Below are 24006 nucleotides of genomic sequence, written 5' to 3'. Positions count from 1 at the left end.
GTACCAGCCAAGTTTGGAGTCTTGTCAAAGAATGAAACAGAAGTGTGTTTGCTTTTTGAGAGACCTAATTTTCATAAAATTCAGCTGTTTGGCATGAGTGCTATTTCTGTGTGCCTGGTAAGAGGCAGGCGTGTTCGTCAGTTACTTTTCTGGAGTTGGTGCTAGGATGATGAGCTGATAGTTACAGGCATCATCCTGTGTAATCCCTTAGTCTAACAGGATAATGTAAATACTATTTCAGGGTATCAAGATTCCAGAATTCTATAAATGCTCTATAAGCATATTGGAGATCTCAGTCAGTTGTTAGGACTCTTAGGTACAAGTTATCCAAGTACTCTTAGGTACAAGTCCTTTTGACTTTTAAAAGGGTTATTCCTTATGGATGATATTAAATGGATTCTTCAGCTGCTGTGGAGTGAAGCGTGATTCATTACTTTCATGTGACACGTGTACATCATCATGCTTCTGTCCAAATACAGATCAGAAGTATTTATCGCACGTTTGCATTTTCTGTGTCATTGTTGACAATCCAGTCTCATTTAAAGTCTCAAGTGATGTAAATGCAGGGATTTCACTTACATGCCTCCAGATGTATAGCAAGTTATAAAAAGATGCCTGTGCATGCAGAAACTTGCTGACTTCTGGAAATAAAGCCCTTAAACCCCCGCTCCCTTTGGTATGTCTGGAGGAACAACTTGGTCTTTCAGCAGGTTCTGAAGTACAGCAGCTCCATGCCTTGGCAGTTGAGACCTGTGCATGTCTGGTTTGCTGCCACTGTGTCTGCCCTGCCCCTGCCAAGAGCAAGTTGCAGAAATCCTGAGCTGGCCGTTCAAGGCACAGCGTTGAGTACTCTTTCAAGTCTGTTGGGCCATACCCCGATGTCCCTGGCTGCTACCGGGAAGTAAGCCTGTCCATGTGTGCAACATCTCTAGTGTTTCCAGAATGATATATATTTACTCACTGCAAGTTGTAAAGTTGGAAAGTCTTCTGAAAGAATCTGTTAAAAGACAGATATATTAAAAATGTATGAAAAATGGGTTGAGATGGAATCAGTCCTCGTTTGAGTGTGTTCCCTGGAGATGTACGGGAGGAAACACAGGTGGGACTGAGGGGGATAGAGGAGAGGGGAGGGAGATATAACTGCCTCCTTGGCTTGTGCGTTGGTGCCATTGATGATAATTGGGTTTACCCCCAGTCTCCAGTGAGAGTAGAGAGCGATGACAACTCTAGGCTGAAGTGGCAGCTTTTTCAATTTTCCCACTTTTCTCCTTCCCCAGTAGCACTTTTCTGCGGAGGACATGGATGCTTGTCTGTCTGGGAGGAACCAGGAAGAAACTCCGGATGTGTTGCCCACTTAATGAAGCTTTGCCCTTCCTGCAGAGGACGGAGCCAGAATGGGTTGAGCAGCATGTTTCTAGGCAGGGAGCGTCGCAGATCGGTTGTTACGCCTGAGATAAGCTATTGCTGCGCGGCGGGTGGATCCCTGGTTCTAGGGGAGAAAATTCAAGAAGAGGAAAATACCCGGGGAAGTCACTGGCAAGGGTGATTGCAGGGGTGGAAGCTGTGCTGTCCCTGCTGTTAGGGCAGCTATTTGCTGTGTTTCCAGAGTATCAGTCTAGACATTGTGGAAGTCGAGGCAGCTCTGAAGCAGCCTTAGGACAGATGCGCTTTTGGGAGGAAATAACTTACTGGTTTAGTGCAAAAAGCAGCGTCTGGGCTGTAATGTGAAATATTGAATATAAAACTGAAAGGCCGTTACGGGCTATTGGATCCAGTTCCTTCTTTCTCAGGTTCATATTGATGTCAATTATTCTTTTCATAGACTTCAAACAAACATTCACCAGTTCAGTTTCTTACCACACTGTTTTTATGGGAGAACTAATTTGCTTTGGGAGTTTGAAATCTTCTTTCCAGCCTAAATATATCTATGTCCAATTCAAGCCCATTTGCTGCTGTTCTAGCAGTCTCTCTAAGTTTAATTAGGCCTGGTTCCTCCTTGATGTTTTGCTTTTTCAGTGTTATGCTGATAGACATAAGGTTCTTAACCCTCAATCCAGTTGACTTTTCTGGCAAATTTCCCCATATTTTCAGTCTGGTTTCTATGAATTTGTGAAACCCATGGGTTTTGTTGTTTATCTTTCAGTTAGTTTACACAATCGACTTATTGTGCGACTGAAAGTGACTTTCTGTGACCAGTGATGTTGTATATTCCTCATTCGCTGTCAAAAATAGCAATCCTGTCCTATTGATTCAGGCACCATCAGCTATCTTACTCGGAAATACCTGGATCCTGTTATTAAAATACTCTCTAGTCCTTGTCTGGAGACCTAGTTTTCCATCGTCTTTAGAAGTTTTTGTGTTGAATATAGATATAAGTCTTCAGAGCATTACTAAAATCCAGTGAGACTGGAAGAAAAGAAGTGGTATTTGTAGTGAGATCCTAATAGACTTCTTCACGCAAAAAGCGTTAGTTAATCTATAACTGGTGTGTGCTATCAATGACATGCAGTGCTATCTCATGACTGCCACATTTCTCTGTCTCACCTGAATAATCCTAGTCTTTCAATACTTGGATTTTACTCGGTCTCTAGGTCTTGCAATGGGGACGATGTACTTATAGTCTGTCTAGAATCAGGGATTTCCTTGTGAAGATCCCAGCAGCTTTCTGCTATGCTGTTGACTGGACACCAAAGGAAATGGCAAGGAACCTCATTTTAGTTCTGCATTTCCTGTGGTGTTTTTTTGGTTTTGGTTTTGGTTTTGTTTTAAACTTAGCAGAATGTGAAACCTCACAGGCTGTTGCTTCTGTCATTGTAGAAAGTGAAGAAGGATTTGAAAGGAGAGGTTAAGGAAAGCAAGTCTCCAGCTTCTTTTGCTGGCCATACTGTGGCCCAACCTAGGCCAAGCGGACCTGATGTTGAAGCTAGACACCTCTGCAGCAGCCGCTCTCTGTTCTGGACTTTGTTTCCAGAGAAGTGACATCTGGAGGACAGCAAATTTGATTCTCTCCAGGAGTCTGTGTACATCTCTGTCACTTACCTCACCAGTTCCTTGGTCCTTGGCCCTGACAGATCCCTGAGAGAGTTCTATCTATCCCATTCCTTTCCCTGTATCCTACCACATGCTCCCTGCCTTCCTTCTCATGACTGGGGCAACGTGAACAGTTTATGCTGGTGTCCTGAATATAAGCAATTTCAGTTCAAGTTTGACCAAAAGTTTTGCTATTGGAAGTGGGCATCATTTGGTATGTAGAGGTGGGAGATAGGAAGGAGAAGAGACTTCTGGATTGCACAGCTCCAATCCTGAGCCTGCTTGTGCAGAGGGGAGAAGAGGAAGGAGCCAGCTGGACAAAGCGGATGGCTTTTCAGGAATCATGTATTGGTTTCCCTCAATAGAGCAAAGCTAGGTATCTGTCCAGGGTATTCTGGAAGAGGTGGCACTCTTGTTACTGCACGCCACATTGGGGTGACCCTTAATGTCCCAGTGGTTGGATGGAATTACACCCCAAAGGGAGCCATGTGGTAGAGCTGGGCTGTGATGTGAACACTATTCCTGTTTCTTTATCCAGTCCCATCCCACTACTGCTCAGTTTACTTTGTGGTGGACATCTCGTTCTGATGTGTTCATTACAGGCAAACTGACTCTTGGTCTTGAGATATGGTTCAGGACTCAACTGTGAAAAAGGATTTGTGTGTTTAAATGTATTGTGACTTTGGTGCCTTTGAGGCATGGATACCACAGCTTACAGAAATACGTGAGCAGATGCATGCAGATAAAGTTTATACTCTTGTGCTTATTCTTTAACTAGTCATTCCTTGCTCTTCAAGATGTTTTGGGCATTCTCCTGGTCTGCACTGACCTGTAACCTGTGTCCATTCTGCTTCCAGTTGACACTGACTATCGTGCGGCAGACGGGGGGGCTGGGCATCAGCATCGCAGGGGGCAAGGGCTCCACCCCCTATAAGGGTGACGATGAGGTAAGACCCTGGACTGTATAATTATTGAAGCACCCACCTTCAGGGACTAGTTCTCTGTAGCTGGAGGTTGGATGTCCATATGTATCAGCTTTGTGGCTGGGCTGGGCTTTCAGAGCAAGGTGGGAGCAGCCCTCAGGCCACCCCGAAGGAGGAGGCTGGCAGGGCTGAGCCGGCTCTTGCCTCTGGAGCACAACTGGTGCCTTCCTGCTGTTGCCTGCAGAGCAGCCATGAGACCAGCTGTTTCCTTCCCATCTGTGTCCTGAAACACAGGACTCGCAAGGCAAGGAGAATGGGGTTGTCTTCCACACTTGTGGTGGCATCAGCTGTGTCATGTTCTTGTCCCACCGGAAAAGGTTTAAAGTGTCATTCCCTTTTCCGCTTTGTCACCTGTGGGGTAGCCCTGCAGTGAGGGCTCCTCCCGTTTCTACCACCTCCTGAATGGGGTGATGCGGCTGTCCTGTCCCCACTTCCAGGGTACGGGATTGGCGAGGGATTTCCCCTTTCCCTTAAGTCGAACAGCCTGGAGTGGTCTCTCTACACTTCAGAGGGTTGTCTACCTCTTCTAACAAGTAGTTTTGTTTCCAGGGCATCTTTATTTCCCGCGTGTCAGAAGAGGGTCCTGCAGCTCGTGCAGGTGTTCGTGTTGGGGACAAGCTTCTGGAGGTAAGAACCTAGCTACTGTGAAGAAGTAAATGCTCCTAATGACTTGAGAGTGGAGGGAGAAGTATGGTTTTGCGTTTATTTGCATCGCGCTAGTTTGTAGGCCAAATTAAGCATCGGAGGTGTGCAAAAGCAAAACAAAACTTCCCTGGCTCAAAGAGTTAGTTGTTTAATTAACATTACCGTTAATCTTTTGCTGCTTTATAAGGACAGAAATTGCTCCTGCGTTCCCTCTCCCCCAACTCTGACCGGTCATGTAACCCAGGTGGGAAGAAATAGCAGTGTGTGCCCGCGTCCCCAGCAGGCTGGCCAGCTGGCCTCTACGCATCTGCTTTCCTGTGCGGGGCAAAAGTGGACCGTGTAAGAGAACTTCTTAACCAGGGAGCCAGCCATATGCTGTACTTGCCTGTCTTCAAATTATTTAAAAACGTGATTAATCATACAGGATTGGGACGCACTTGAGGAAGGATGGATTGCATTATGGAGGGAGTAGGTGTCACGACAGTGCTGGACAGAGATCAGAGGAATAATTGGTCTGTGTTTGGGGCACTGGCCGGTGTTTGTGCCATCTGGTCTGATGTCTCTAGGTATCTCATGCACTCCTACTCGCTGCAGCCTGCATATTAGCAGTGGAGGCCTGGGCGTTTGCCTGAGTAGGTGTTCCAGTCTTTCTCACCGCTTACCTGTCATTGACCACGGTAGAAGTCAAACAAAGTGCTATGTGGTTCTGTAATTAGAAGTTTTTATATAGCTTCATGAGAAAAACTTGATTCTGGAGTTTCAGAAGTTACCTTGTTCACTTCTGCAGTTATCATAGGATTGTCTTGATAATTCCATGAAGTTTAAGTCCAAAAAGGAATATGCACTTGATCTAGCCTGGTCTCTTGTATGTTTTAGGGCCTTAAGTGTCACCGAGCATCCTTGTGTTGCATGCATCATACCGCATTTTGCTGCAGAATGACTTCCAAAAGGGATTCAGATCTTCAAGATTTTGAGAGATGAATGGTTATTCCCTTTCCCAACAGTTAAATTCATGGCAGCCTACTATTTCATATAAAGTAGATCCCTCTTCAATTACAGCTTTGGGAAAAGACTATTTTTTTCACTTCTGATTCACTTCCCATGTGCCCATTCATCTGTGCCTCCTGCAGAAGTGGATGTACCCTCACAGCCTAACTCAGAGATTTGTTGTATTCCTTCTAAAAGACTGTTTCATGTCCACAAGTAAGACACGGCTGAGGCACATCAGACTTTGGTTCCATTCTCATTGGCTATGAATTGTAAGGAATACCTCTTTACCCCTAGAGCAGGGTTACAGAGCGTTGCTCAGTAATGAAGGCCATGATGGGAAGAAACCCTAAATGCCATGAAGTGGAGGAAATAGATTTGAACATCTAGTTTTCAGGCTGAGCGCCAGACAATCCTTTCTGTAAGTATGTGTTAATATGAAATGAGGTAGCTGCTACGAAGAGAAGATTCTTCAGCTTCATGGGCCTCCACTTTGCATTTCCTCAGTCTTCTGATGTGGTAGGACTTTTTTTCTGAAGTCAGGGAAGCAAGAGTGGAGGGAATCAGGTTGCTTCCCTGAGAGCTGCGGAAGCCGGTGTCCTCCCTGCAAGTACTGTACTAGTTTTACATGGAGGGGAAGGAAACGGGTGTTCCAGGGTATGAGGAGGTAGATGTCCTTGAAGGTGAACAAGAAGTTGTGTTGACCTGAGTTGTACTGAGACTTGTTAGGGGAGAAGTTCCGGGTGAGTGGTCATCTGTCTGGGCGTTTGTTGCATGCAGGGGTGATATAGGCGATAGGGAAGTTGGAGCTCCCTGTGGGGGGAGAATTCCTCTGAAAGGGCCATTACTGTGCTCGGCAGGGGCTGCCCTGGCCTGGGACAGGCACACGTGCTGTGGGAGCCTCCTGTGCTGCGTAAGTGCAGGGAAGCTCCTTCGCGGGCGGCGGGTGAGGTCTGGGTACCCCGTGGGAAGAAGGTGTCAGCCCAGCTCTGCCGGGGACGAGCTGGGCTTCCGCTGGGCAGCGGTTGCTAAGGCTGGAGCTGTCTGTGCAGCTTTGGAAGAGCTCCCCACGGAGGTAAGGGTTGTGCCTGATTCTGTCTGCCCCCAGGTGAATGGCGTGTCCCTGCACTGTGCTGAGCATCACGTGGCGGTGGAAGCTCTGCGTGGATCGGGAAGCTCCGTCTCCATGACAGTTCTGCGGGAGCGGATGGTGGAGCCGGAGAACGCCATCACTGTCACACCGCTGCGCCCTGAGGATGACTACAGCCCTCGTGAGAGGCGAGGTGGTCTACGCTTTCCCGAGCGACCCGAGGGGGCACCTCCTACAGAGAGATATTCCACCTGCCTTATGCGCAATGAGAAGGGCCTGGGCTTCAGCATTGCTGGTGGCAAAGGCTCCACACCCTACCGGGCTGGTGACACGGTCAGTAATGATTCCCTGGGAAGGAAGGTGCTTGCTCCCCGAGTCTCGGCACTACTTGTGGGAGCAGCGCGGCGTCTTCCTCGCCCGTGGGTACGCAGCAGTGCAGCGTGGCCCTGGGCTGGTGGGCCAGGTGGGCTCTGAGAGCCAGAATCTACTCTTAAGTTGGGGAAGGAGAGAGGTTCAGAAGGGGGTGGGGCTGGGGCTACAAACCCTGCCAGTGACATTTAATCTTGCTGCTGTCCTTTTGACATATATTCTGGGCTCTCGGCCACGACTGCTTTGCTGCAGCTGGAGGTTTTGCAGGTGGCTCTGGAAGCAGAAGAGGGTTTGTGTGGAGTGAGGAACAAATGGGAAGTGCCAGGGCAGGGGAGGGGTCTGCGAAGGGGAAAGGGCTGGGACCTGCCTGGTGTCCAGGAGCGATTCTGGAAAGCCAAGCCCTGGTGAGGGGAAGCACAGGCTGCTCTGACCCTTCTGACTGTGTTTCAGGGGATCTTTATCTCACGGATTGCAGAGGGTGGTGCAGCCCATCGGGACGGGATCCTGCACGTAGGAGATCGGGTCATCTCGGTGAGTGGGGGTGTGCAGGGAAAGGGGTCTCACTCAGCTCCATGCCTTTCCTCATACAGGGGCTGTTTTTCTATCATTGAAGCTGGATTTTGGGGGTCCTTTTTTCAGCTCCTGAGCCTTCTGGGAGAGCAGTTAATCTTTGCGGTTTTACCCCTGCCTGTGACTGGTGATGGGTGCAGTTAATGCCTCCCCTTTCCCCAAGCGCTGCATGTGAGCGCTTCCCCACAGGAACGGCATGTGGCAGTTGGGGCTGTACTGGAGAGGGACGATACGACAGCACTGCCCTAGCCTGGTGTCCCTCCGGAGCCTTGTAGGACAGCCTCAGAGGGCCCCGTCGCAGCGCGGCGTGCGGGGAGGGAAGCCCTTCGGAGCACAGCGGACTCCCTGCGGAGAGCGGGGTGGCAGGGGTCGGCATAGGCTGAAGCGGAGGGAGGCTGCCTGAGGGCGGTGTGGGGCCGGGCAGGGCATGCCGCAGTGCTTCCCCCTGCTTTCATTCGAAATGCTGGTCCCAGTTTCCCTTCCTGTTTGTGCCAGTGGTATGGATCTCATTGCTGACTCTAACCTCAAGTCTCTCTGCCTAACGTGTCACTCGCTCCCCCTCCTGCGGGGAGAGTCTGCCGAGTCTCCTGACCCTCTTCCCACCCTCGCGTGCTGCCTCCGAGTGAAAGCTCCTGCGTCCTGGTGCTGGTGGTGGGTTTCTGGTCCAGCTGTTGTGGTAAGAGCACGTGTTACCACAGAGCTGGCGTGAGTAAACACTGATACAGCCTTGTCAGTGCTGGCTTCTGTCTGCTCTATCCCTAGGCTGGGGGCTGTGTTGCATTTGCTCTGGCACAGAATTTTAGTGGAGTTCTGGCCCAGGTCTGACATTCGTATCTTGGCAGGAGACTTAAACTGGTTCAGCATCTCTCCCTCCTTGCGAGTGCTCCCCGCTCCTCCCAAAATCAAGCCCTGACCGATTGTTGCCAGATAGCCTAAATTATTTTGGTTTTGCTCATCTTTTGGTGCTCCACTGGTACAGAGGCATGACTGAGAGGCGTAATTGCAGGCACACAGCCTATCATGTGGGGTTGATCTGCTCTACCTGTGGCAAGAAGGAAACCCAAGATCTCAGAATAGAGTCAAAAGTCAAATCTGTCTCCACCCCCCATTAGCAGCTCTATTTATATCTGTGGGCAGCTTCATAGGAAAAGCAGATCTAATTCCCTAGTAATAGCTTGCAGTGTCTTCAGACTGCTCAGGGCTCGCAGAACTCGGGGCCTTTGTTAGATTTTACTGTGGATGAAGGCCTTGCTATTAGTCCTCCGACACACCCCGCTGCAACGATGAGGGCAGTGTTACTGCATAGGTGGGAAATACGTCAGTGCTTGAGAGCATGGTCCTCTGCTCTCAGGGATGTCACCTGTGCTGAAGCGTGTGTGGCCATAAGGGGTTTGGTGCTGAGCATCAGCTGCAGCTCAAATCTTGTGCTCAGTTACGATGAAAGCAGGAACAAATTATTATCTTCCAGGAGAACACTTACCTAATCTGGACTATTCACATAAATTCTGTGCCTTCCAGCAAGTGTCTGACTGTCGCCTCTCCAGCAGCCATGCCTCCTGGCAGCAGTTGCCTTTCCCGCTTGTGGGGTTCGCTGCTAAGTATGATCTCCACGCAGTGGTGGTGTTGCATCCTGAGGCCTCTCATGTCTCCTCAGTCATACTTGTCCTCGAGAATATCTGCTTGCTCTGAGAGATGCGAGAGCGGCTGTGTGAGTTTCACTCCGTCTCTGGCAAAATCTGGTTAGAGCTGTGGGGCTGCCCTGGCCCAGTGATACTGGATGCTGAGAGCGTCTGTTCACGTCACAGCAGCGCCCGCATAGCATCGTGTAAATTCCCTGTTTGCCACGACTCTTTTGAAGCAGCGGTTGCCCATTTTTATTGGAAAGTTTTTCAGGATCTGATGATTCCTGGGACGTGCAGTGCAGGTTGCATGTATTCCCTGTATCTGCGTGGGGAAGGCAGGAGGGCCCTGGTTAGGAAACAGGCGGTTTCATAGGTCCAGCAGGCAGAGGCCCATTTCCAAAGCCGTAGTCTCCTAGTCATGCCTCAGTTCTCACTTTGCCAAAGAATTTTTGTTTTCTTAGGAAAAGAAATACGGCACAGCTTCATACTCTTCCCTTGTGCTCTAAATCGTCCTGGACTTCTCTGCAGGGGAAGGACTGGGATAGCTCCTTTTACTTTCTTAAGGGAGCTTTGAGTACATGGACTGAAGAGCCCAGCCTAGATCTCTCTTCAAAGTTAACACCCTACAAAACTCACCAGCGATTGACTGCTAACTCTCCAGCTTTCCCCATATTCTAGTGTGTCTTGAGAATCATCGCAGGCATCCTGAGAGTCATTGTGATAGTGGAAGACACGGGGCAGGGAGCTGCAAGGGGGGAATGTTGGAGAGTTTGAATCAAGGGACGGGAATCTAGCAGACAGGGTGCAGAATTGGGAGCGGTGGCTAAGGGCAGCTAGTTTTTTGGGATAGGACTGGGAGTAGACAGAAGAAACCTGATTCTGAGGGAGATTTAGGACAGTAGTGGCACCAGGCGACACGTGGGGGTCCTAACGAGAGCAGTCTGAGCAGTAAGAAATTTGCCAGAATAATGTAACTCCCTGGCACACAGAAAAATGTGTGGAGGTGGGAAAGGACAGATGACGCTCTTTTCCTTCCTCTGGGCACTCAGATAGCCAAACTGCACTGGTTGGCCTTGTTCTCTTGCTAAGCAGAGACATAGCAACAAAGGCCACTGAAAACTAGCTGTCCAAAGTCTGGGAAGGCATCATGATTGCCAGGTAATGGAGAAGTTAATGAGTAAAATGCCATCAAGGGCTGTTACATATGATATACCTCTGACTCGGGGAGTTCCCGTGTCCCCATTCGCTACTCTGGGGAAGTACCACTGTGTACTTTTGGTCTGACCAAGTGACCATTCTCATCTTCTTGTCAGCGTCAGAAGAATAACAGGGGAATGCATGAAGTCAAGAGTGCATGCTGCTACAGCAGGTCTGCCTGTGGAGTATGTTGGGCCTTGATCTGGTGATAAGAACCTAAGGGCCAAGTCTGTTCTGCATGTCATCTTTGTTAAAAATGGGTGTATCTGGCAGACGGGAGGACCCAAGGGGATCCTCCCTTCCCAGTCCACTGGACACAAGGCTGCTGCTTTTCCCCATTCCCAGGTCTAGCCATCAGGAAGGCTAAGTGCGGATTCCAAAGATGAAACACACTGCAGACATGGCTGGCCGTGGATTTACACAGACAAGAAGGGGGGCAGTGCCTTTACAGGCGCGCACATCAACACAAACAGTCCTCATAGGGCAACTTAACCCTGTTCCTACCCTCTGGCTAATCAGGTTTAAGGTTTGCTAGTGGAATATGCACATATACTCCCTCACTTAACTCACGTAAATATTCATGTTTGCAGGTCTCTCTGGCCCAAGCGTCAAGTTCTTCAAGGCTCTTTTGGTCAAACCCTGAGCCTTTTACCCAGTTTCTGGGCCAGCTGTCTTTCCGCATTTTGGATTCCTACTTGCTGGCTAGTCCAACTTGAATTTTACTAATAGATCTTGCGCACGTACCCAGAACAGAGAGCAAACTTGCACAGTAAATACAAACAGAGTTTGATAAGAACATGGAGCAGACTGTCGTGATCAGGCACAGGGCTTGGCCAGGCAAGCATACTGACCAGCAGCCTGCTTGCATGTGATCAGCTTCTTTATTCTCCATCTCTCCGTTTTCCCTTGCTTGTTCCTCCCCTCTCCTCTTTGGCCACTCCCCTTTCTCACCTGTGATCCTTCTGCTAAACATCCCATAATAAGTTTTGCACGTTCCCACAATCCCCCTTAAAAATTCCTGTAGCCAGTTTGCTCTTTCCCGTGAGAGTTGTTCTGATAACCCATGACAATCTTGATTTCCTCTGCAATTGATTACCAAGTTTTTGGTCACACTTTAATGCTGCCATTTGCATGATTCCTTCCATGATCCATCCATGAGTGTCTTGAGTCTCGTCTCTGTTCTCTGCCTTTCATTAAGGTTTGGGCACTTGTGTGTTTACTTTATTATCTTTCCTGCTTGTTGCCTTGTCTCTTATGCTCAGCAGCCATTACCCAGGTACCTTTACATCCTTCCTCCTGCATGCACGTGCAGCTGGCGTGCCTTCACATCCTTCTCTTTGTCCTCGGTGCTTGGGGCCCAAGGTGTCCCTCTGGGGACAGTCCTCTGAGCGGAGGAGATTCCGCGGGGCTGAGGGTTTCGTTTCCTGTTCCAGCACAGCACAGGGCTGTCTTGCCTGTCTTCTTCCATGTCGTAAGGGGAGTAGCACGCTCGACTGTGGATGGGATGGGGCAGGTCGGCTGAGGGGGGTGGGGGTGGTGTTCATGGAGATTCTGGACAAAGCCTTGTCAGACTGTGCAGTCGGCTTTGTTCAGAAACCGCTTTCTTGGAGGGAGCTGGGGAACTATAATATTTCTAGGAATCAGACAGTGAGGAATCGGGCTATAAAATCCAGTTGCTGTGGCTGTTACAAAGTCACGTTATTATTTTGTAAGCTGATCAAACTCCATCTTTCATGTCCTCATTGTGCATTTTGGAAAGCTTTTCCAGTACATAAGGACCAGAAACCTTTTAATTTTCAGCTTCAACTTTTTCATGGCAAGTTTTGTCCTTTTGGCAGTGTTCTTCTAAGTTAGCTCTCCTCTCAATATTCTGTCCCTCATACATTCATGGAGAACAGTCACATCCTTTCTGGTCCTTTGAGTTTCTAGGCAAGCTGTTTTAAATCTTAATTTTGTAGGAAAGGCTCTCTGTTCCCCTGCCTGTCGTAGCAGCTTTTCTCTGCACATCTTGTTAACTTGTGTTAGATAATTTTTGTGTGTGTGAAGGACAAGAATCGTATACAGTTTTTCAGATGAGTTCTCTTCAATGCTTTGTATGAAGGACAGTGCTGCTTCCCTGTATGTACTGGAAGTACCTCTTCGTCTGAAGCATCATATCTTTCACTGATACTACAAGATGACCGTAGTTGTATTCTTGAAATTATTTGGCATAGCATATTGGATAATGTTTTCTTGTCCAAAAAAATTCTAGTTTTCCTTTTGTGTCAGCCGGTCAGTCACTGTTGACTAGCAGAATTTCCTTCTCAGTGCTTCCAAGTCTTTTTATACCGGGGGTACACTTTTTGTGGCTTAAAACTGAGATCTTCCCCAGACTGCCATGACCTTACCCGGCATGGGGAGACAGCAGCCCAGTGGCCCGTGACAGGCCCTGTTGCACACCAGATCATGCTCCTCAGTGCCTGTGTCTGGGCTTTGAGAGCGATTGATGAGGGCAAATGGCCTAGTGCAAAGGCAGCTGATGCTATGGCACATCGGTGTGCTGTGGCATCGCTTCTGGGAATCACTGTTTTGTCTTCTTCCCATATTGAGATCTTTGGATCCATTCCTTTAATGCAACCTCTTGGGCTTCTTGTGTTGTGACCCTGTAGGAAAGCTGGAGTGCAAAGCCAAGGAGTGGCAGGTGCTCTCCTGGTAATGGGTGAGCCACAGCATAGTCTGGGCAACAGCTAGATTTGTAGTGCTCCGGGAGGGGGAGCGTTGTGCTTGGGTTTCATGCTCCCCTGGAGCATCACTGGTACTGTTAGGGCTTGGAGGTGTTGAGGGAAGGTGGGAAAGGGGGTGGTAAGCTGTCTGGAAAGAAGATTGTGGTCAGGTGGGAATAAGCAGGTGCCTGTGTCCCTTTGCCAGATAGGAAGGAGTGGGGTAAGTTACAAAGTGCTTTGGGGAACAGGCTTTTGAGAAGGGGCAGTGTTCCAGCAGAATGGGTGCTTGGCTAAGTGCTTAAAATGACAGGCTGTACTCGGGTGATGGTCTGACACTGAGTTTGCGGGTTGTTCTAGATCAATGGGGTAGACATGACAGAAGCCAGGCATGATCAGGCAGTAGCGCTGCTTACCGCATCCTCCCCCACCATCGTGCTGCTGGTAGAGAGAGAGGGTGCAGAGCAGCTCAGCGAGGGAGACTCCGCAGGCGTGCCGCAAGTGCGCATGCATTCCCCACCGCCGCCTCCTAGCCATGGGGAGAGCCCACCGGAGGAGGCGCCTGCGCTGCAAAGGAACCATCTGCCTAAAGGCCTGGAGGATCAATATCCCATTGAGGTGAGTCTGTCTGCTGGAATATGGGACAGTGTAATCTTGGGTATTTTTCATTTGAAAAATTGGTAGTCCGATGAAGGCTGGCCCACTGTGTTATTGGGGCGTTGAGAAATAATGGGGAACCCCCTTGTCCTGTGGGTGCTTACCTTGTGCTCACTCATGCAAAATATCCCTGACTCCATGTTTTTCAGTGTTTGTGGTCCTTTTGTGATATCCTTTATTCCCTTTGACTCTGCTTCTTGTTCCCTCAAGGAAATTCACCTTGTAAAAGCAGGTGGTCCCCTAGGACTCAGCATTGTAGGAGGCAGTGACCATTCAAGCCATCCATTTGGGATTCATGAACCAGGTGTCTTCATTTCAAAGGTAGAGTCCTGTGTGATCAGCCTAGCAGTGGACATTGCTGAGCTGCTTAATTATTGGGGTTAAGATGAAGGATTTTGATGCAAGAGTCTGAGAAGTACCATATAGATTTAAAAAAAAATGGGATGGGGGAGGGATGCGTGCATATGTAAAGAATTAGCTTATACTAGACATACTTCTACTGTTGTAGAAATCTAAATGGTATGTAAAAGCCTGCAAACCTGTATAATTAATGCTGAACTGTTTGGGGAGAGTTAGCTTTTGAAATTGCTGAGCTTAGACTAGCTTTTAATGAATCCTGGAAAGATGCAGGCATTTCAGAAAACCAGTCATTACTCGGAAGGTGTTAGTGGGATGAATGCGTAACTGCAAGGAAAAACAGAAGTGCTCTTCTGCATTAAGGCCAGCGTCCTTCGACCCGACATTCTCTTTCCAGCGGCAGCATTAGATGATGCTATTCCGAGACAGCACACAAGCCAGCCACTTGCTGCAGCTCATTCCCTTTGCAGTCCTGCACATCCACACTTGTTGGATTAGGGATGTTAGAGAGGACATCCCTTGCCCAGCCCTTTCTGCATCCATATGTCTCTTGTCCCTTGGACACGCCGAATCTGTCTCCTCTAACAGCCATGGCTGCAAGTCCCAGAACATCATTACCTGAAGAAGCACTCTTTGATCTGCTCTAAACCAATGTCCCACTGGTTACACTGAGTGCTCCTCCATTCTTGTATTGCCAGTTTGGTAAACGGAAGTCCTGTATTCGTCTTATTCACCACCTTCAGTGTTGGAAACCTCATTCATTCTCCTTCCTCAGCTTTCTCTCCAAACTCAAGAGTTGTGGCTGTCATTTCTCCTTGCAAGGTGCTGCTCCATCCCCTCCTTATTTTAATTGGCTTTCTCTGGACCTTCTCTAACCCCACTATGTCCTTCTCAAGATGTGGCAGCACAGGATCATTCAAGGTGGAAGGGACCTGTGGAGGTGATTTGATGTCACTGAAAGCACAGGGCCAGCCTAGATCAGCTTGCTGAGGGCCTTTTCTAGTCAAGTTCTGAGTATCGCCACAGGTGGAGATCTCACAGCAACTCTAGGCTCCTCTTCTGATGTTTAACTACTATTACGGTGAACATTTTCTTCCTAATATCTAGTCAGAATTTTTCTTGTTCCAGCTTGGATCCCTTGCCTCTCTCCCTGTACTACTGTGTACCTTTGAGAAGAGCCTGGCTCCTGTTTTCTCTGTACCATTGTGTTAGGTAGTTGAAGACAGCAGCAACGTGTCCTTCAGCTTTCTGTTCTCAGGAATGAAAAATTCCAGGTCGCTCTGTCTTCTTGTACAATTGTATTCTCTCCACCGTGGTTCATCTTCTTGGCCCTCTGCCGCACTCTTTATCAGTGTCTGTCTTGTACTCCAGGTGCAACGTCACAAGCACTGGACAGTGGGGAATGGTCACCTCCCTCAGCTTGCTGGGGGCACCCCCCACTACGGCAGGGGCACGCTGCTGACTCAGCTGTCTTTCACAGTATACTGCATCCACGCCTCTGGCTAGCAACAAGCCTCCTGAAACAGAAGTCTGTTTGACAGATGTGTGCCTCTGTCCCTGCAGAAGTGGTTTCCAGTAGCTTTCACCTGACGCTTGCTGTTGGTGCTGACATGTGGTTCATTCTGGGATGGCTCCAGTGCCTCCTTCTGTGTAGTTTGTTTCTCCTCATCTGCTACAAGGCACTATACCTCTTTTTTAGATGCATGTCGGTAGAGAGAAGGACTCTTCCCTCTGTTGCCAGCAATCTCAAGCTCCCAGCCTTCCCCAGCTTGGGCCCTCTGCTATTTGTTTAAGCATAGCCCCTAGCTGACCCTTCTTCCATACAACATGGGATTTGGACTTTTCTTTCTGCAAGGTTTCTGCAAAGAGCCTCTTGCTCTCCTGTTCATTTTCACTGACGTATGGTTATCTTATCCTGTAGCTTCTTCACCTGCCAGCTTGGCACCTTGATCAGAGCACACCTTCCACTGGTGAGGTCACCACCAGCCTCGGGGAGAGGTCCCAGGCACTCCCTGTAGCCCAAGACCCTGAAAACTGTATCCTTCCTCTAAAGCAGCAGGGGTACTTCGGCTGGTGCTGGGGACCTTACCCTGTGGTGTATCATCAGCATCCTTGCACAGTCCTCGACGCAGTTTCTGGGTCCCCTTCTGCTCTGCCTTTTTGGGAGCAGAGAACTGAACAGTCCTGGAGATGTGGGTGATTCTGTCCGTCTTGCTCTCGGTACCCTTTCTGATGATGCCCAAAATTTTGTTGGCTTTTTTTTTTGTCTCTTCCTGCATGTGGAGCCCTGCATGTTTCGGATGTCTCTAGGAACTTCCCTGAATTACTGTTTCCAAGTTCAGTGTTGTGTGTGCATGGTTTAAGGTGTTTTTCCATAGACTCATTGTTTGTGCTGAAGCTCATGCCGTGTCTTTTTGTCCAGTTTTCTTGACCCCTTTTGAAGTTCCCCACCACCAGGGTGGTATTTGGCTGCTCAAAACAGCACAGTATCATCTGCAGACCTGGAGATTTCACTGTTCACTACCTTTTTCAGGTCACAGGTGGACATGCTGAATAACACCAGTCCCGCACCAATGCCTCAGGCACCCCACCGGTGAATCTTCTGTGTCCTGAGCAGCAGCTGTCCAGCCCTGCCCTTTGTTTCCTCTCCTCTAACCAGCTGTCAGTCCATTAAGATGGCCTTTCCTCCCATTCAGTGGACACAGCTTCTCTAATAGCCTTTAGGTTCAGACCTTGTCAAGGGCCGTTTGGAAATCCAGAAAAAAGTCGTGTCTACCAGATTCCTTCCTTCGTGTGTTCATTGTTTCTCTCACAGTGCTTCAGCAGGTCAATGAGGCAGGATTTGCTTTTACCAAAGCCAAAGTAACTCTTTCCCAACAAACCCTGCTTATCCGCATGCTCACAGATCTTACTCTTTCTTTGTTGACTCTATTGTTTTACCAGGAATTAGAGGTTAGGTGTCTTGGTTAGGAACTCTGTAGCTCTCTAGATCCCCTCTAGAGCACTTCTTGAGGACTGGAGTTGTACTGATACTGCCAGTCCTGGTGCAGTGGCCACTTGTAATGGTAGATTATGCAGTTCTGACAACAGCCCTGCAGTCTAACGTTCGAGTTCCTTCAAAGTTCTTTGAGAAAGCTGTCTTCTGGTTACAGTAACAGGCAAAATAATGGAAAAGCTGACACAAGATTGGTTCAGGTGAAAATGGTAGTATGAGAATATAAGAACATATCAAATGACACTTTAAATCAAATCTTACTTCATTCTTTGCCAGTGTTCACAGATGTGTTACCTCTTGGGGAACTTCGGTTGCAGAGAGAGAAGTCAAAACAGGCCTCAGAGGATGTTGGAGGATTGCCTAGGGACACAATCGGTGTCTCTCCAAGGAGAGATGGAATTTCCTTCTCTAGTTGTAATATTAATAATTCTTTGCAGGTCATTCCCCGTGGACTGGCATCTCGCAGTGGGCTCCGTGTAGGGGACAGGATCCTGGAGGTAAATGGTATTGACCTGCGCCATGCTACCCACCAGGAAGCAGTGAATGCCCTGCTCTCCAACACCCAGGAGCTGACTATGTTAGTAAGGCGAGATCCACCACCACCCGGTATGCAGGTAGGTTCTGAGTAAGAGAAGTGGGGGGAATTGCGCCCTTCTTTATAGAAGGATCGCTTTTGAAGGCAAATTCTTATCTAGCTTATCTAGGAGGTCTGGTACTAGGATACAACCAAACTTCTGGTTGAAATTTCCTTCTCGTGTGGCAGAATCCAGTCACTTGTAAGTATATATCCAGTTAAGGACTGTGGAGGGTCTCTTGCCATGCCCATGGTGATACTGTAATCGGAGAATGACCAGATTTCAATGAAGACCAGACCCGAACAGGAGACAGAAATACAGAAAAGGGCAGAGCCTCATCAAAAGGAATAAACTGGGCCAAATGAGTAAAAGGTCTAATTCAGGTCCTTTTCAGGGTATTTAGAACACGGCCAGCTACTAGGAGTGTTTCCTCAACAATTCCAGTCTGAACTTGACCCAGAAACAAGGAGACCTTTTCTGTGTTTACAGGAAATATGCATTGAAAAGGCTCCAGGAGAAAAGCTGGGCATCAGCATCCGGGGTGGAGCAAAAGGTCATGCTGGAAATCCATTTGATCCCACTGATGAAGGCATCTTCATTTCTAAGGTACCAGACCACTAACTGCAACCTGCTTGCATGCAAAGGACTGCTAGGGAAAAGGGTGATCCCTGGGGAATTTGTTTGATACGCTCTCTCCACTTTTCACTGGGTACATCAATTCTCCAGGAGTATTCTCCATCCACTGAAGGAGGTGCATCTGTTCCCTTTCATATCTCCTCCTCTACAACAGCTACAAAATTTCTTCTTCCATTTCCCATGTTTGCTTTTATTTTGTCTTGCATTTCTTCTCTTGCTTTTTTTTCTGTAACATGAACCCATATATCTTTCCTTTTCCCCTCCGTTCCTATTGCTTCCCCCAAGTGGTTGTGGCCTTCCTGCCCCCTCAAACATGCATGCTCTTTCCTCCTTTCATCGAAAGCGTTGTGAATTGCTCACCTTTCCTCCTGTGCCATGCACCGTGTGCGTAATTTTATTCCCTTTCCTTTGTAAATGACTGCTTGTGTGCATACTTATTTGTCGCTTTTCCCCAAGAAGTAATGCATATTTTCTTTTCAACAATATACTGTGTATAAGCTTATGCTTCTCCCGACCCTTACCGAAAAGTATTGCCTCTTCTTTCTTGTTAGCAACAGAGCACAGTGATAATTGCTGTAATTTTTGGTCTTGCTGCTGACCTAAAGGGGGACTCCAGATGTTCACATTAGTGTCACTGGTTGCCTCTTTAGTTGGTATGGTAGGGTAGAAACTCTGCTCTAGCTCTAGAGGTCTTAATAATCCTTGCTGGATGGTGGACACTCCGTAATTGCCAGTTAACCCTTTCTAATAATTGGCTGCTTTCAAAGAAAGGGAATACTCAGAACTTGTTATTACTTGGATATAACTTCTTTATCTGAGTTTTGAAGTTATAAGAGTAAATTCACTCTATCAAAGTAATAGTTGCACATTCAACTGCAATATTTGTAATAGCAGTAAAAGAAAACCTAAGGTTAATGATTAGGTTTTAATAATTAGGTTTGTTTTTTTCTTCTTCAGTGTTACAGCATTTAGGGGTTTGGAAGGCTTACAGTTCAGCCCCATTGCAGGGTTAGTTTACCCCCCCCCTTTTTTTTTTTTAAATAGTAGTTGTTTTAGCATGCGGAGAACCAAAGTGCTGAACTTCTCTGCTCTCCCTTCAACTGTGCTACTTCAGCTTGATCTCTCTTATCTGTCCTAACCAGAATGTTTTTCCTGCTTCTCTTAGTTTGTCTGTATATTTCCAGTAACTGAGAGACAAAGTAGTGCTTTTTCTTCTTCCTCCTCTTTAGATGTCTGATTACTACCTTCTTTCTCCTTAGTTTTTCTTAATTCGCATTTCCATTGCATCCCTTAATTGTCTTTTTTTTAAAAGTTGTAATCTGGTTCTTCCTTTTTAAAACCTTGATGAAGTGTTACAAGTTGAATACCATGAGAAGTATAAATTATATTTACAATTTGAAATTCATGATCTGTCTCAATGGGGATAGCTCAGTGTCCCTCAGTGACATACGAATAATACAAATGACAGTTGACATTAACGCCATTTTTCTACATTAACTTCACCTCCTTCCATTGTTTCTGGGTGTTCTACTGTCACCCTTATGCTCTTGCTCTCCCTGGCAAAGAAATTGTGAGTACTTGGTCTTTTTCCATTCAGCTGCATGTGACCATTTTTGTGCACGCACACACACTCACACACACTTAAATGTTTTTCTTTACAGCCCTGAAGAAATTACATGTAGGCATGTATGACTGCTTTCCCTCCCCCCAAATCTAACCAAAAAAAAAAAAAAAAAAAGCAGCATTTTTTCCTCTTTTTATAGGTACTTTATTAAACATATATCTGTTTTTTCTCTAAAACAGCTCTCATAAATCCAATAAACACCCATGCCTTTGGTTTGTTCTGGGTTTTTTTGCCTCTCTGATCCCAGTAATATGTGGTGTGCAGCAGTCCTTTCTTTCTTTCCTTCCTCTGATGTCACCTGTGCCTCCATCCTACCCTGACAATGTCCTTGCATGTCCTTGCATTTCCCTCACCCAGCAACCGATTTTGTGTGCCCTTGTGCTTTCCTTATTCCCTTGTCATAGATCTACAGGCTTTGCTTGAGATCCCTGGCATTGACATATTCTTTCTGCGAAGCCCTTGTGTAGCACTGGTCACAATTCTCTTTCTCAAGCTTAGTCACGGTGGTTCTTTGGCTTTGAGACTGGGCCTTTGAGTTGAAGCCTTTCGTTTGTCTCTGGTGTTCCCGGTGAGGTCTGTCTGTATACCAGATGTACCAAGGTCTGCATTGGATCTAGCTTGACTGCGGTACATCCCATGTTGTTCCAAGCCTTTTGGTTTCCCATTAGAAAAAGTAATGCCCATTTGGTGATGCTCTTCTGTTCCCTAAGGCACAACTTTACGTTGTATCCTGTGTTTCTGTCTGGTTCCTGATAGTAGCTTCTCCTGTTGCCATTGTGCAGTTTTTTTCTTGCTTCCCCAGCTTGCAAATTACTCCTGAGCCTCATGTTTGCATGTGTTTGGGTTTTTAGGTTTTTTTCTTTTCTTTCAGTTTGTACCCACAGCAAGTCTTCAGTCTCTTTTGCCTGTTCCGAAGGGGAAAAAAAAAGGAATAAAACTCCTTGCCTTTACTGCCTTTGGTCTGGCGGCAGAGCATGCACTTTCATTCTCTCCTCAAACATATACGAATGCTTGCCCTCTTTAAGGCAAACTCTGGCTTTGAAGTGCCTTATCGATATGCTCATGTAGTTGCTTCCCCTGGTGACAGCTTGTGTACGTGAGGCAAGTATGAGTTCTTGTGACTTGCTGAGGAAAGGGAATAGGAGTTACACCTTATTTCCCTGAAAGAGAGGACGGAAAATGACAGACGCGTAATTTGTTATGCCTGTCAGCACAAAGACAGTGAAAAGTTTTTATGCCTCATTTATCTTTATCCACAAAAATTATGCCTACGCTTGCATTTTCTGTCTCTCTCCCCACAAAAAATTATTACGCTTTCCTTTCTGTGAAGATAAATCATAGATGCAAGAGCTTGCTTTCTCACCTGCTTCATTGACAAAACAAAAGCAGTTTCTTTCCTTGGGATGACACATCTCAAATACGGATTCTTTTTATCTCCCATAAGAGATTTCTTCCACACCTGTTTCTTCTACCAAACTGTACACATTCTTCCTTTTCTACCCTCTTCGTAAGTAGAGGGCAGGAAGGCTCTGCAGAGGGACCTGGACAGGCTGGATCGATGGCCGAGGCCAATGTGTGAGGTTCAACAAGGCCAAGTGCCGGGTCCTGCACTTCGGCCACAACAACCCCAGGCAACGCTGCAGGCTTGGGGAAGAGTGGCTGGAAAGTGCCCAGAGGAAAAGGACCTGGGGGTGCTGGTCGACAGCGGCTGAACATGAGCCGGCAGTGTGTCCAGGTGGCCAAGAAGGCCAACGGCATCCTGGCCTGTATCAGAACTAGCGTGGCCAGCAGGAGCAGGGAGGTGATCGTGCCCCTGTACTCAGCACTGGTGAGGCCACACCTCGAATCCTGTGTTCAGTTTTGGGCCCCTCACCACAAGAAGGACATGGAGGTGCTGGAGCGTGTCCAGAGGAGGGCAACGAAGCTGGTGAAGGGCCTGGAGCACAAGTCTGATGGGGAGCGGCTGAGGGAACTGGGGGTGTTTAGTCTGGAGAAGAGGAGGCTGAGGGGAGACCTCATCGCGCTCTACAACTACCTGAAAGGAGGTTGTAGCGGGGTGGGGGTCGGTCTCTTCTCCCAAGTAACAGCGATAGGACGAGAGGAAATGGCCTCAAGTTGCGCCAAGGGAGGTTTAGACTGACATTAGGAGAAATTTCTTTACTGAAAGAGTGGTCAGGCCTTGGAACAGGCTGCCCAGGGCAGTGGTGGAGTCACCATCCCTGGAAGTATTTAAAAGACATGTAGACGTGGTGCTTAGGGACATGGTTAGTGGGCATGGGGGTGTTGGGTTGACGGTTGGACACGATGATCTTAGAGGTCTTTTCCAACCTTTATGATTCTATGATTCTATATATAAGTACTTCCAGACGCTTTCCCTGACATGTAGCCGCAGCCTTTTCTCCCTGTTTCCTTTGTATGCTGCCCCCTCTCATTCCTTCTTCCTGATGGTCCCCATGCTCTCTAATCTTCTCTTATCTCCTTAGGTGATATCTTGATTCCCCCCATTTGTTGTAGGTGAGCTCCTCTGGGGCTGCGGCCCGGGATGGCCGTCTGAAGGTGGGAATGCGGATCCTGGAGGTGAATCATCAGAGTTTGCTGGGAATGACGCATACGGAAGCAGTACAGATACTCCGAAGCGTGGGTGACGCACTCCTTGTGCTCGTGTGTGATGGTTTTGATCCCAAGGCTGCAGCTGCCATTGAGGTGAGAACCGAAGTGCAGGGCGCCCTCGTAGTGACCAGTACCACAAGGATCCCACCTCTTTCTTCATAGAAGATTGCTGGATTTTTCCAACCTTTTGCTGTAGATTTTTTTTTTTTTTTTGAGGTCCCAGATTTCAAAGTCTGGTCTCCTGCTATGTGAACGGGAGGTGGTTGCCATTTTGTAGAAGCAACAGTCTCTAAAGACTGTCTCTCTTCTGCTGATTACAGAAGTATTTTACAATACCACTGCACTGGTTAGAAATGTAGTTTTCAAGCTAATTTTCTCCAGGCTATTTATGCCTATTTTTTCTTGTGCAGATGTTATATTTAAAGTAAATTGTCTGTCTGCTTATTGGTGTTTGCCTTTCCCCACAGGGAAACACTTACCCATAGCAATCCTGTGCCTTCTCAGCTTTCTTTTTTCAAGGCTTAGCAAGTAACTTTTTTATTCTCCACTAGAATATGTACCCGATCCCTGGTCACCTTATCCCCTTTCAGTACCTGTTTCAATTTACATTATTCTTTCTTAGACCTCAAGTTCCTTGAGTAATTGACAGCTGAAATAAGATTTCAAGTTGTGAAAGAGTTCTGATTTGCCTAGGATCGTCTTGGTACTCTGTATCTGGGAGCCCAGGATATGGAATTTTTTGTAGCCCCACACTGTGGGCTTCCACCATGTTTTATTGCCTTTTTGCTTTGTAGATGTCCCCAGGAATTATTGCAAACCCTTTTGCTGCTGGTATTGGGCGCAAGAATAGCCTGGAAAGTATCTCCTCTATTGATCGGGATTTAAGCCCTGAAGAACTAGAGATCCTACAGAAGGTGGGTGTTCTGGCCACAACTGGGAGAATGTTATGGAAAAAGCTTCTGAAAATCCCTAGTGTCTCCCTTGGTGCATGGAATCTCCAACATAATGGGTAGTGGACTTCCTTTTTATGGGATCAGCAGGTCCCAGCACTTTCATCAGGAATGCTCTAGGATGGGACTCTGAGATCTTCATGAGGTTACACGTGCTCCGAGTGGGGAGAGAGCACTGGGTGAAGTGGCTCTAACTTTGGTCTCTCCTAGGAGATGGAAATGGTGAGAGAAGCAACTCAGTGGGAGAGAGAAGAAATGGAGAAAGTGGTGAGAGATTTTTCATGTAGCAGAATCTGTTCTTGACAGTGGTTCTGCCAAGCCTGTGAGCCCCAAGGAGAATGCCACAGATTATCTCTACCCAGTTGTTAATGCCATGGGGGGGTTGGGCCTTCACTCTTCCTAGTGCACCA

General features: G+C 47.6%; 1 protein-coding gene across 50 annotated transcripts in view; it reads left to right on the top strand.

Moving 5' to 3' along the window:
• SCRIB (scribble planar cell polarity protein) overlaps window positions 1–24006 on the top strand; it is a 115235-nt gene that overhangs the window by 46177 nt on the left and 45052 nt on the right. For 44 of the 50 annotated variants that reach the window (XR_012672195.1, XR_012672197.1, XR_012672196.1 and 41 more), the window contains 11 exons: window positions 3888–3977; window positions 4563–4640; window positions 6754–7068; window positions 7555–7635; window positions 13553–13810; window positions 14060–14170; window positions 17639–17815; window positions 18266–18382; window positions 22551–22739; window positions 23441–23560; window positions 23807–23863. Coding sequence is in view for 47 of the 50 variants with exons in the window: in XM_075140942.1 (XP_074997043.1) it covers window positions 3888–3977; window positions 4563–4640; window positions 6754–7068; window positions 7555–7635; window positions 13553–13810; window positions 14060–14170; window positions 17639–17815; window positions 18266–18382; window positions 22551–22739; window positions 23441–23560; window positions 23807–23863 (1593 nt within the window). In the remaining 3 variants the exon portion in view is untranslated. The remainder of the gene's footprint in view (window positions 1–3887; window positions 3978–4562; window positions 4641–6753; window positions 7069–7554; window positions 7636–13552; window positions 13811–14059; window positions 14171–17638; window positions 17816–18265; window positions 18383–22550; window positions 22740–23440; window positions 23561–23806; window positions 23864–24006) is intronic. The other 6 variants (XM_075140915.1, XM_075140931.1, XM_075140910.1 and 3 more) reach the window with 2 other exon arrangements.

This window comes from Calonectris borealis, chromosome 2 (genome assembly GCF_964195595.1).
Source record: "Calonectris borealis chromosome 2, bCalBor7.hap1.2, whole genome shotgun sequence".
Taxonomy (NCBI): domain Eukaryota; kingdom Metazoa; phylum Chordata; class Aves; order Procellariiformes; family Procellariidae; genus Calonectris; species Calonectris borealis.
This window is presented reverse-complemented; position numbering and strand designations above follow the sequence as displayed.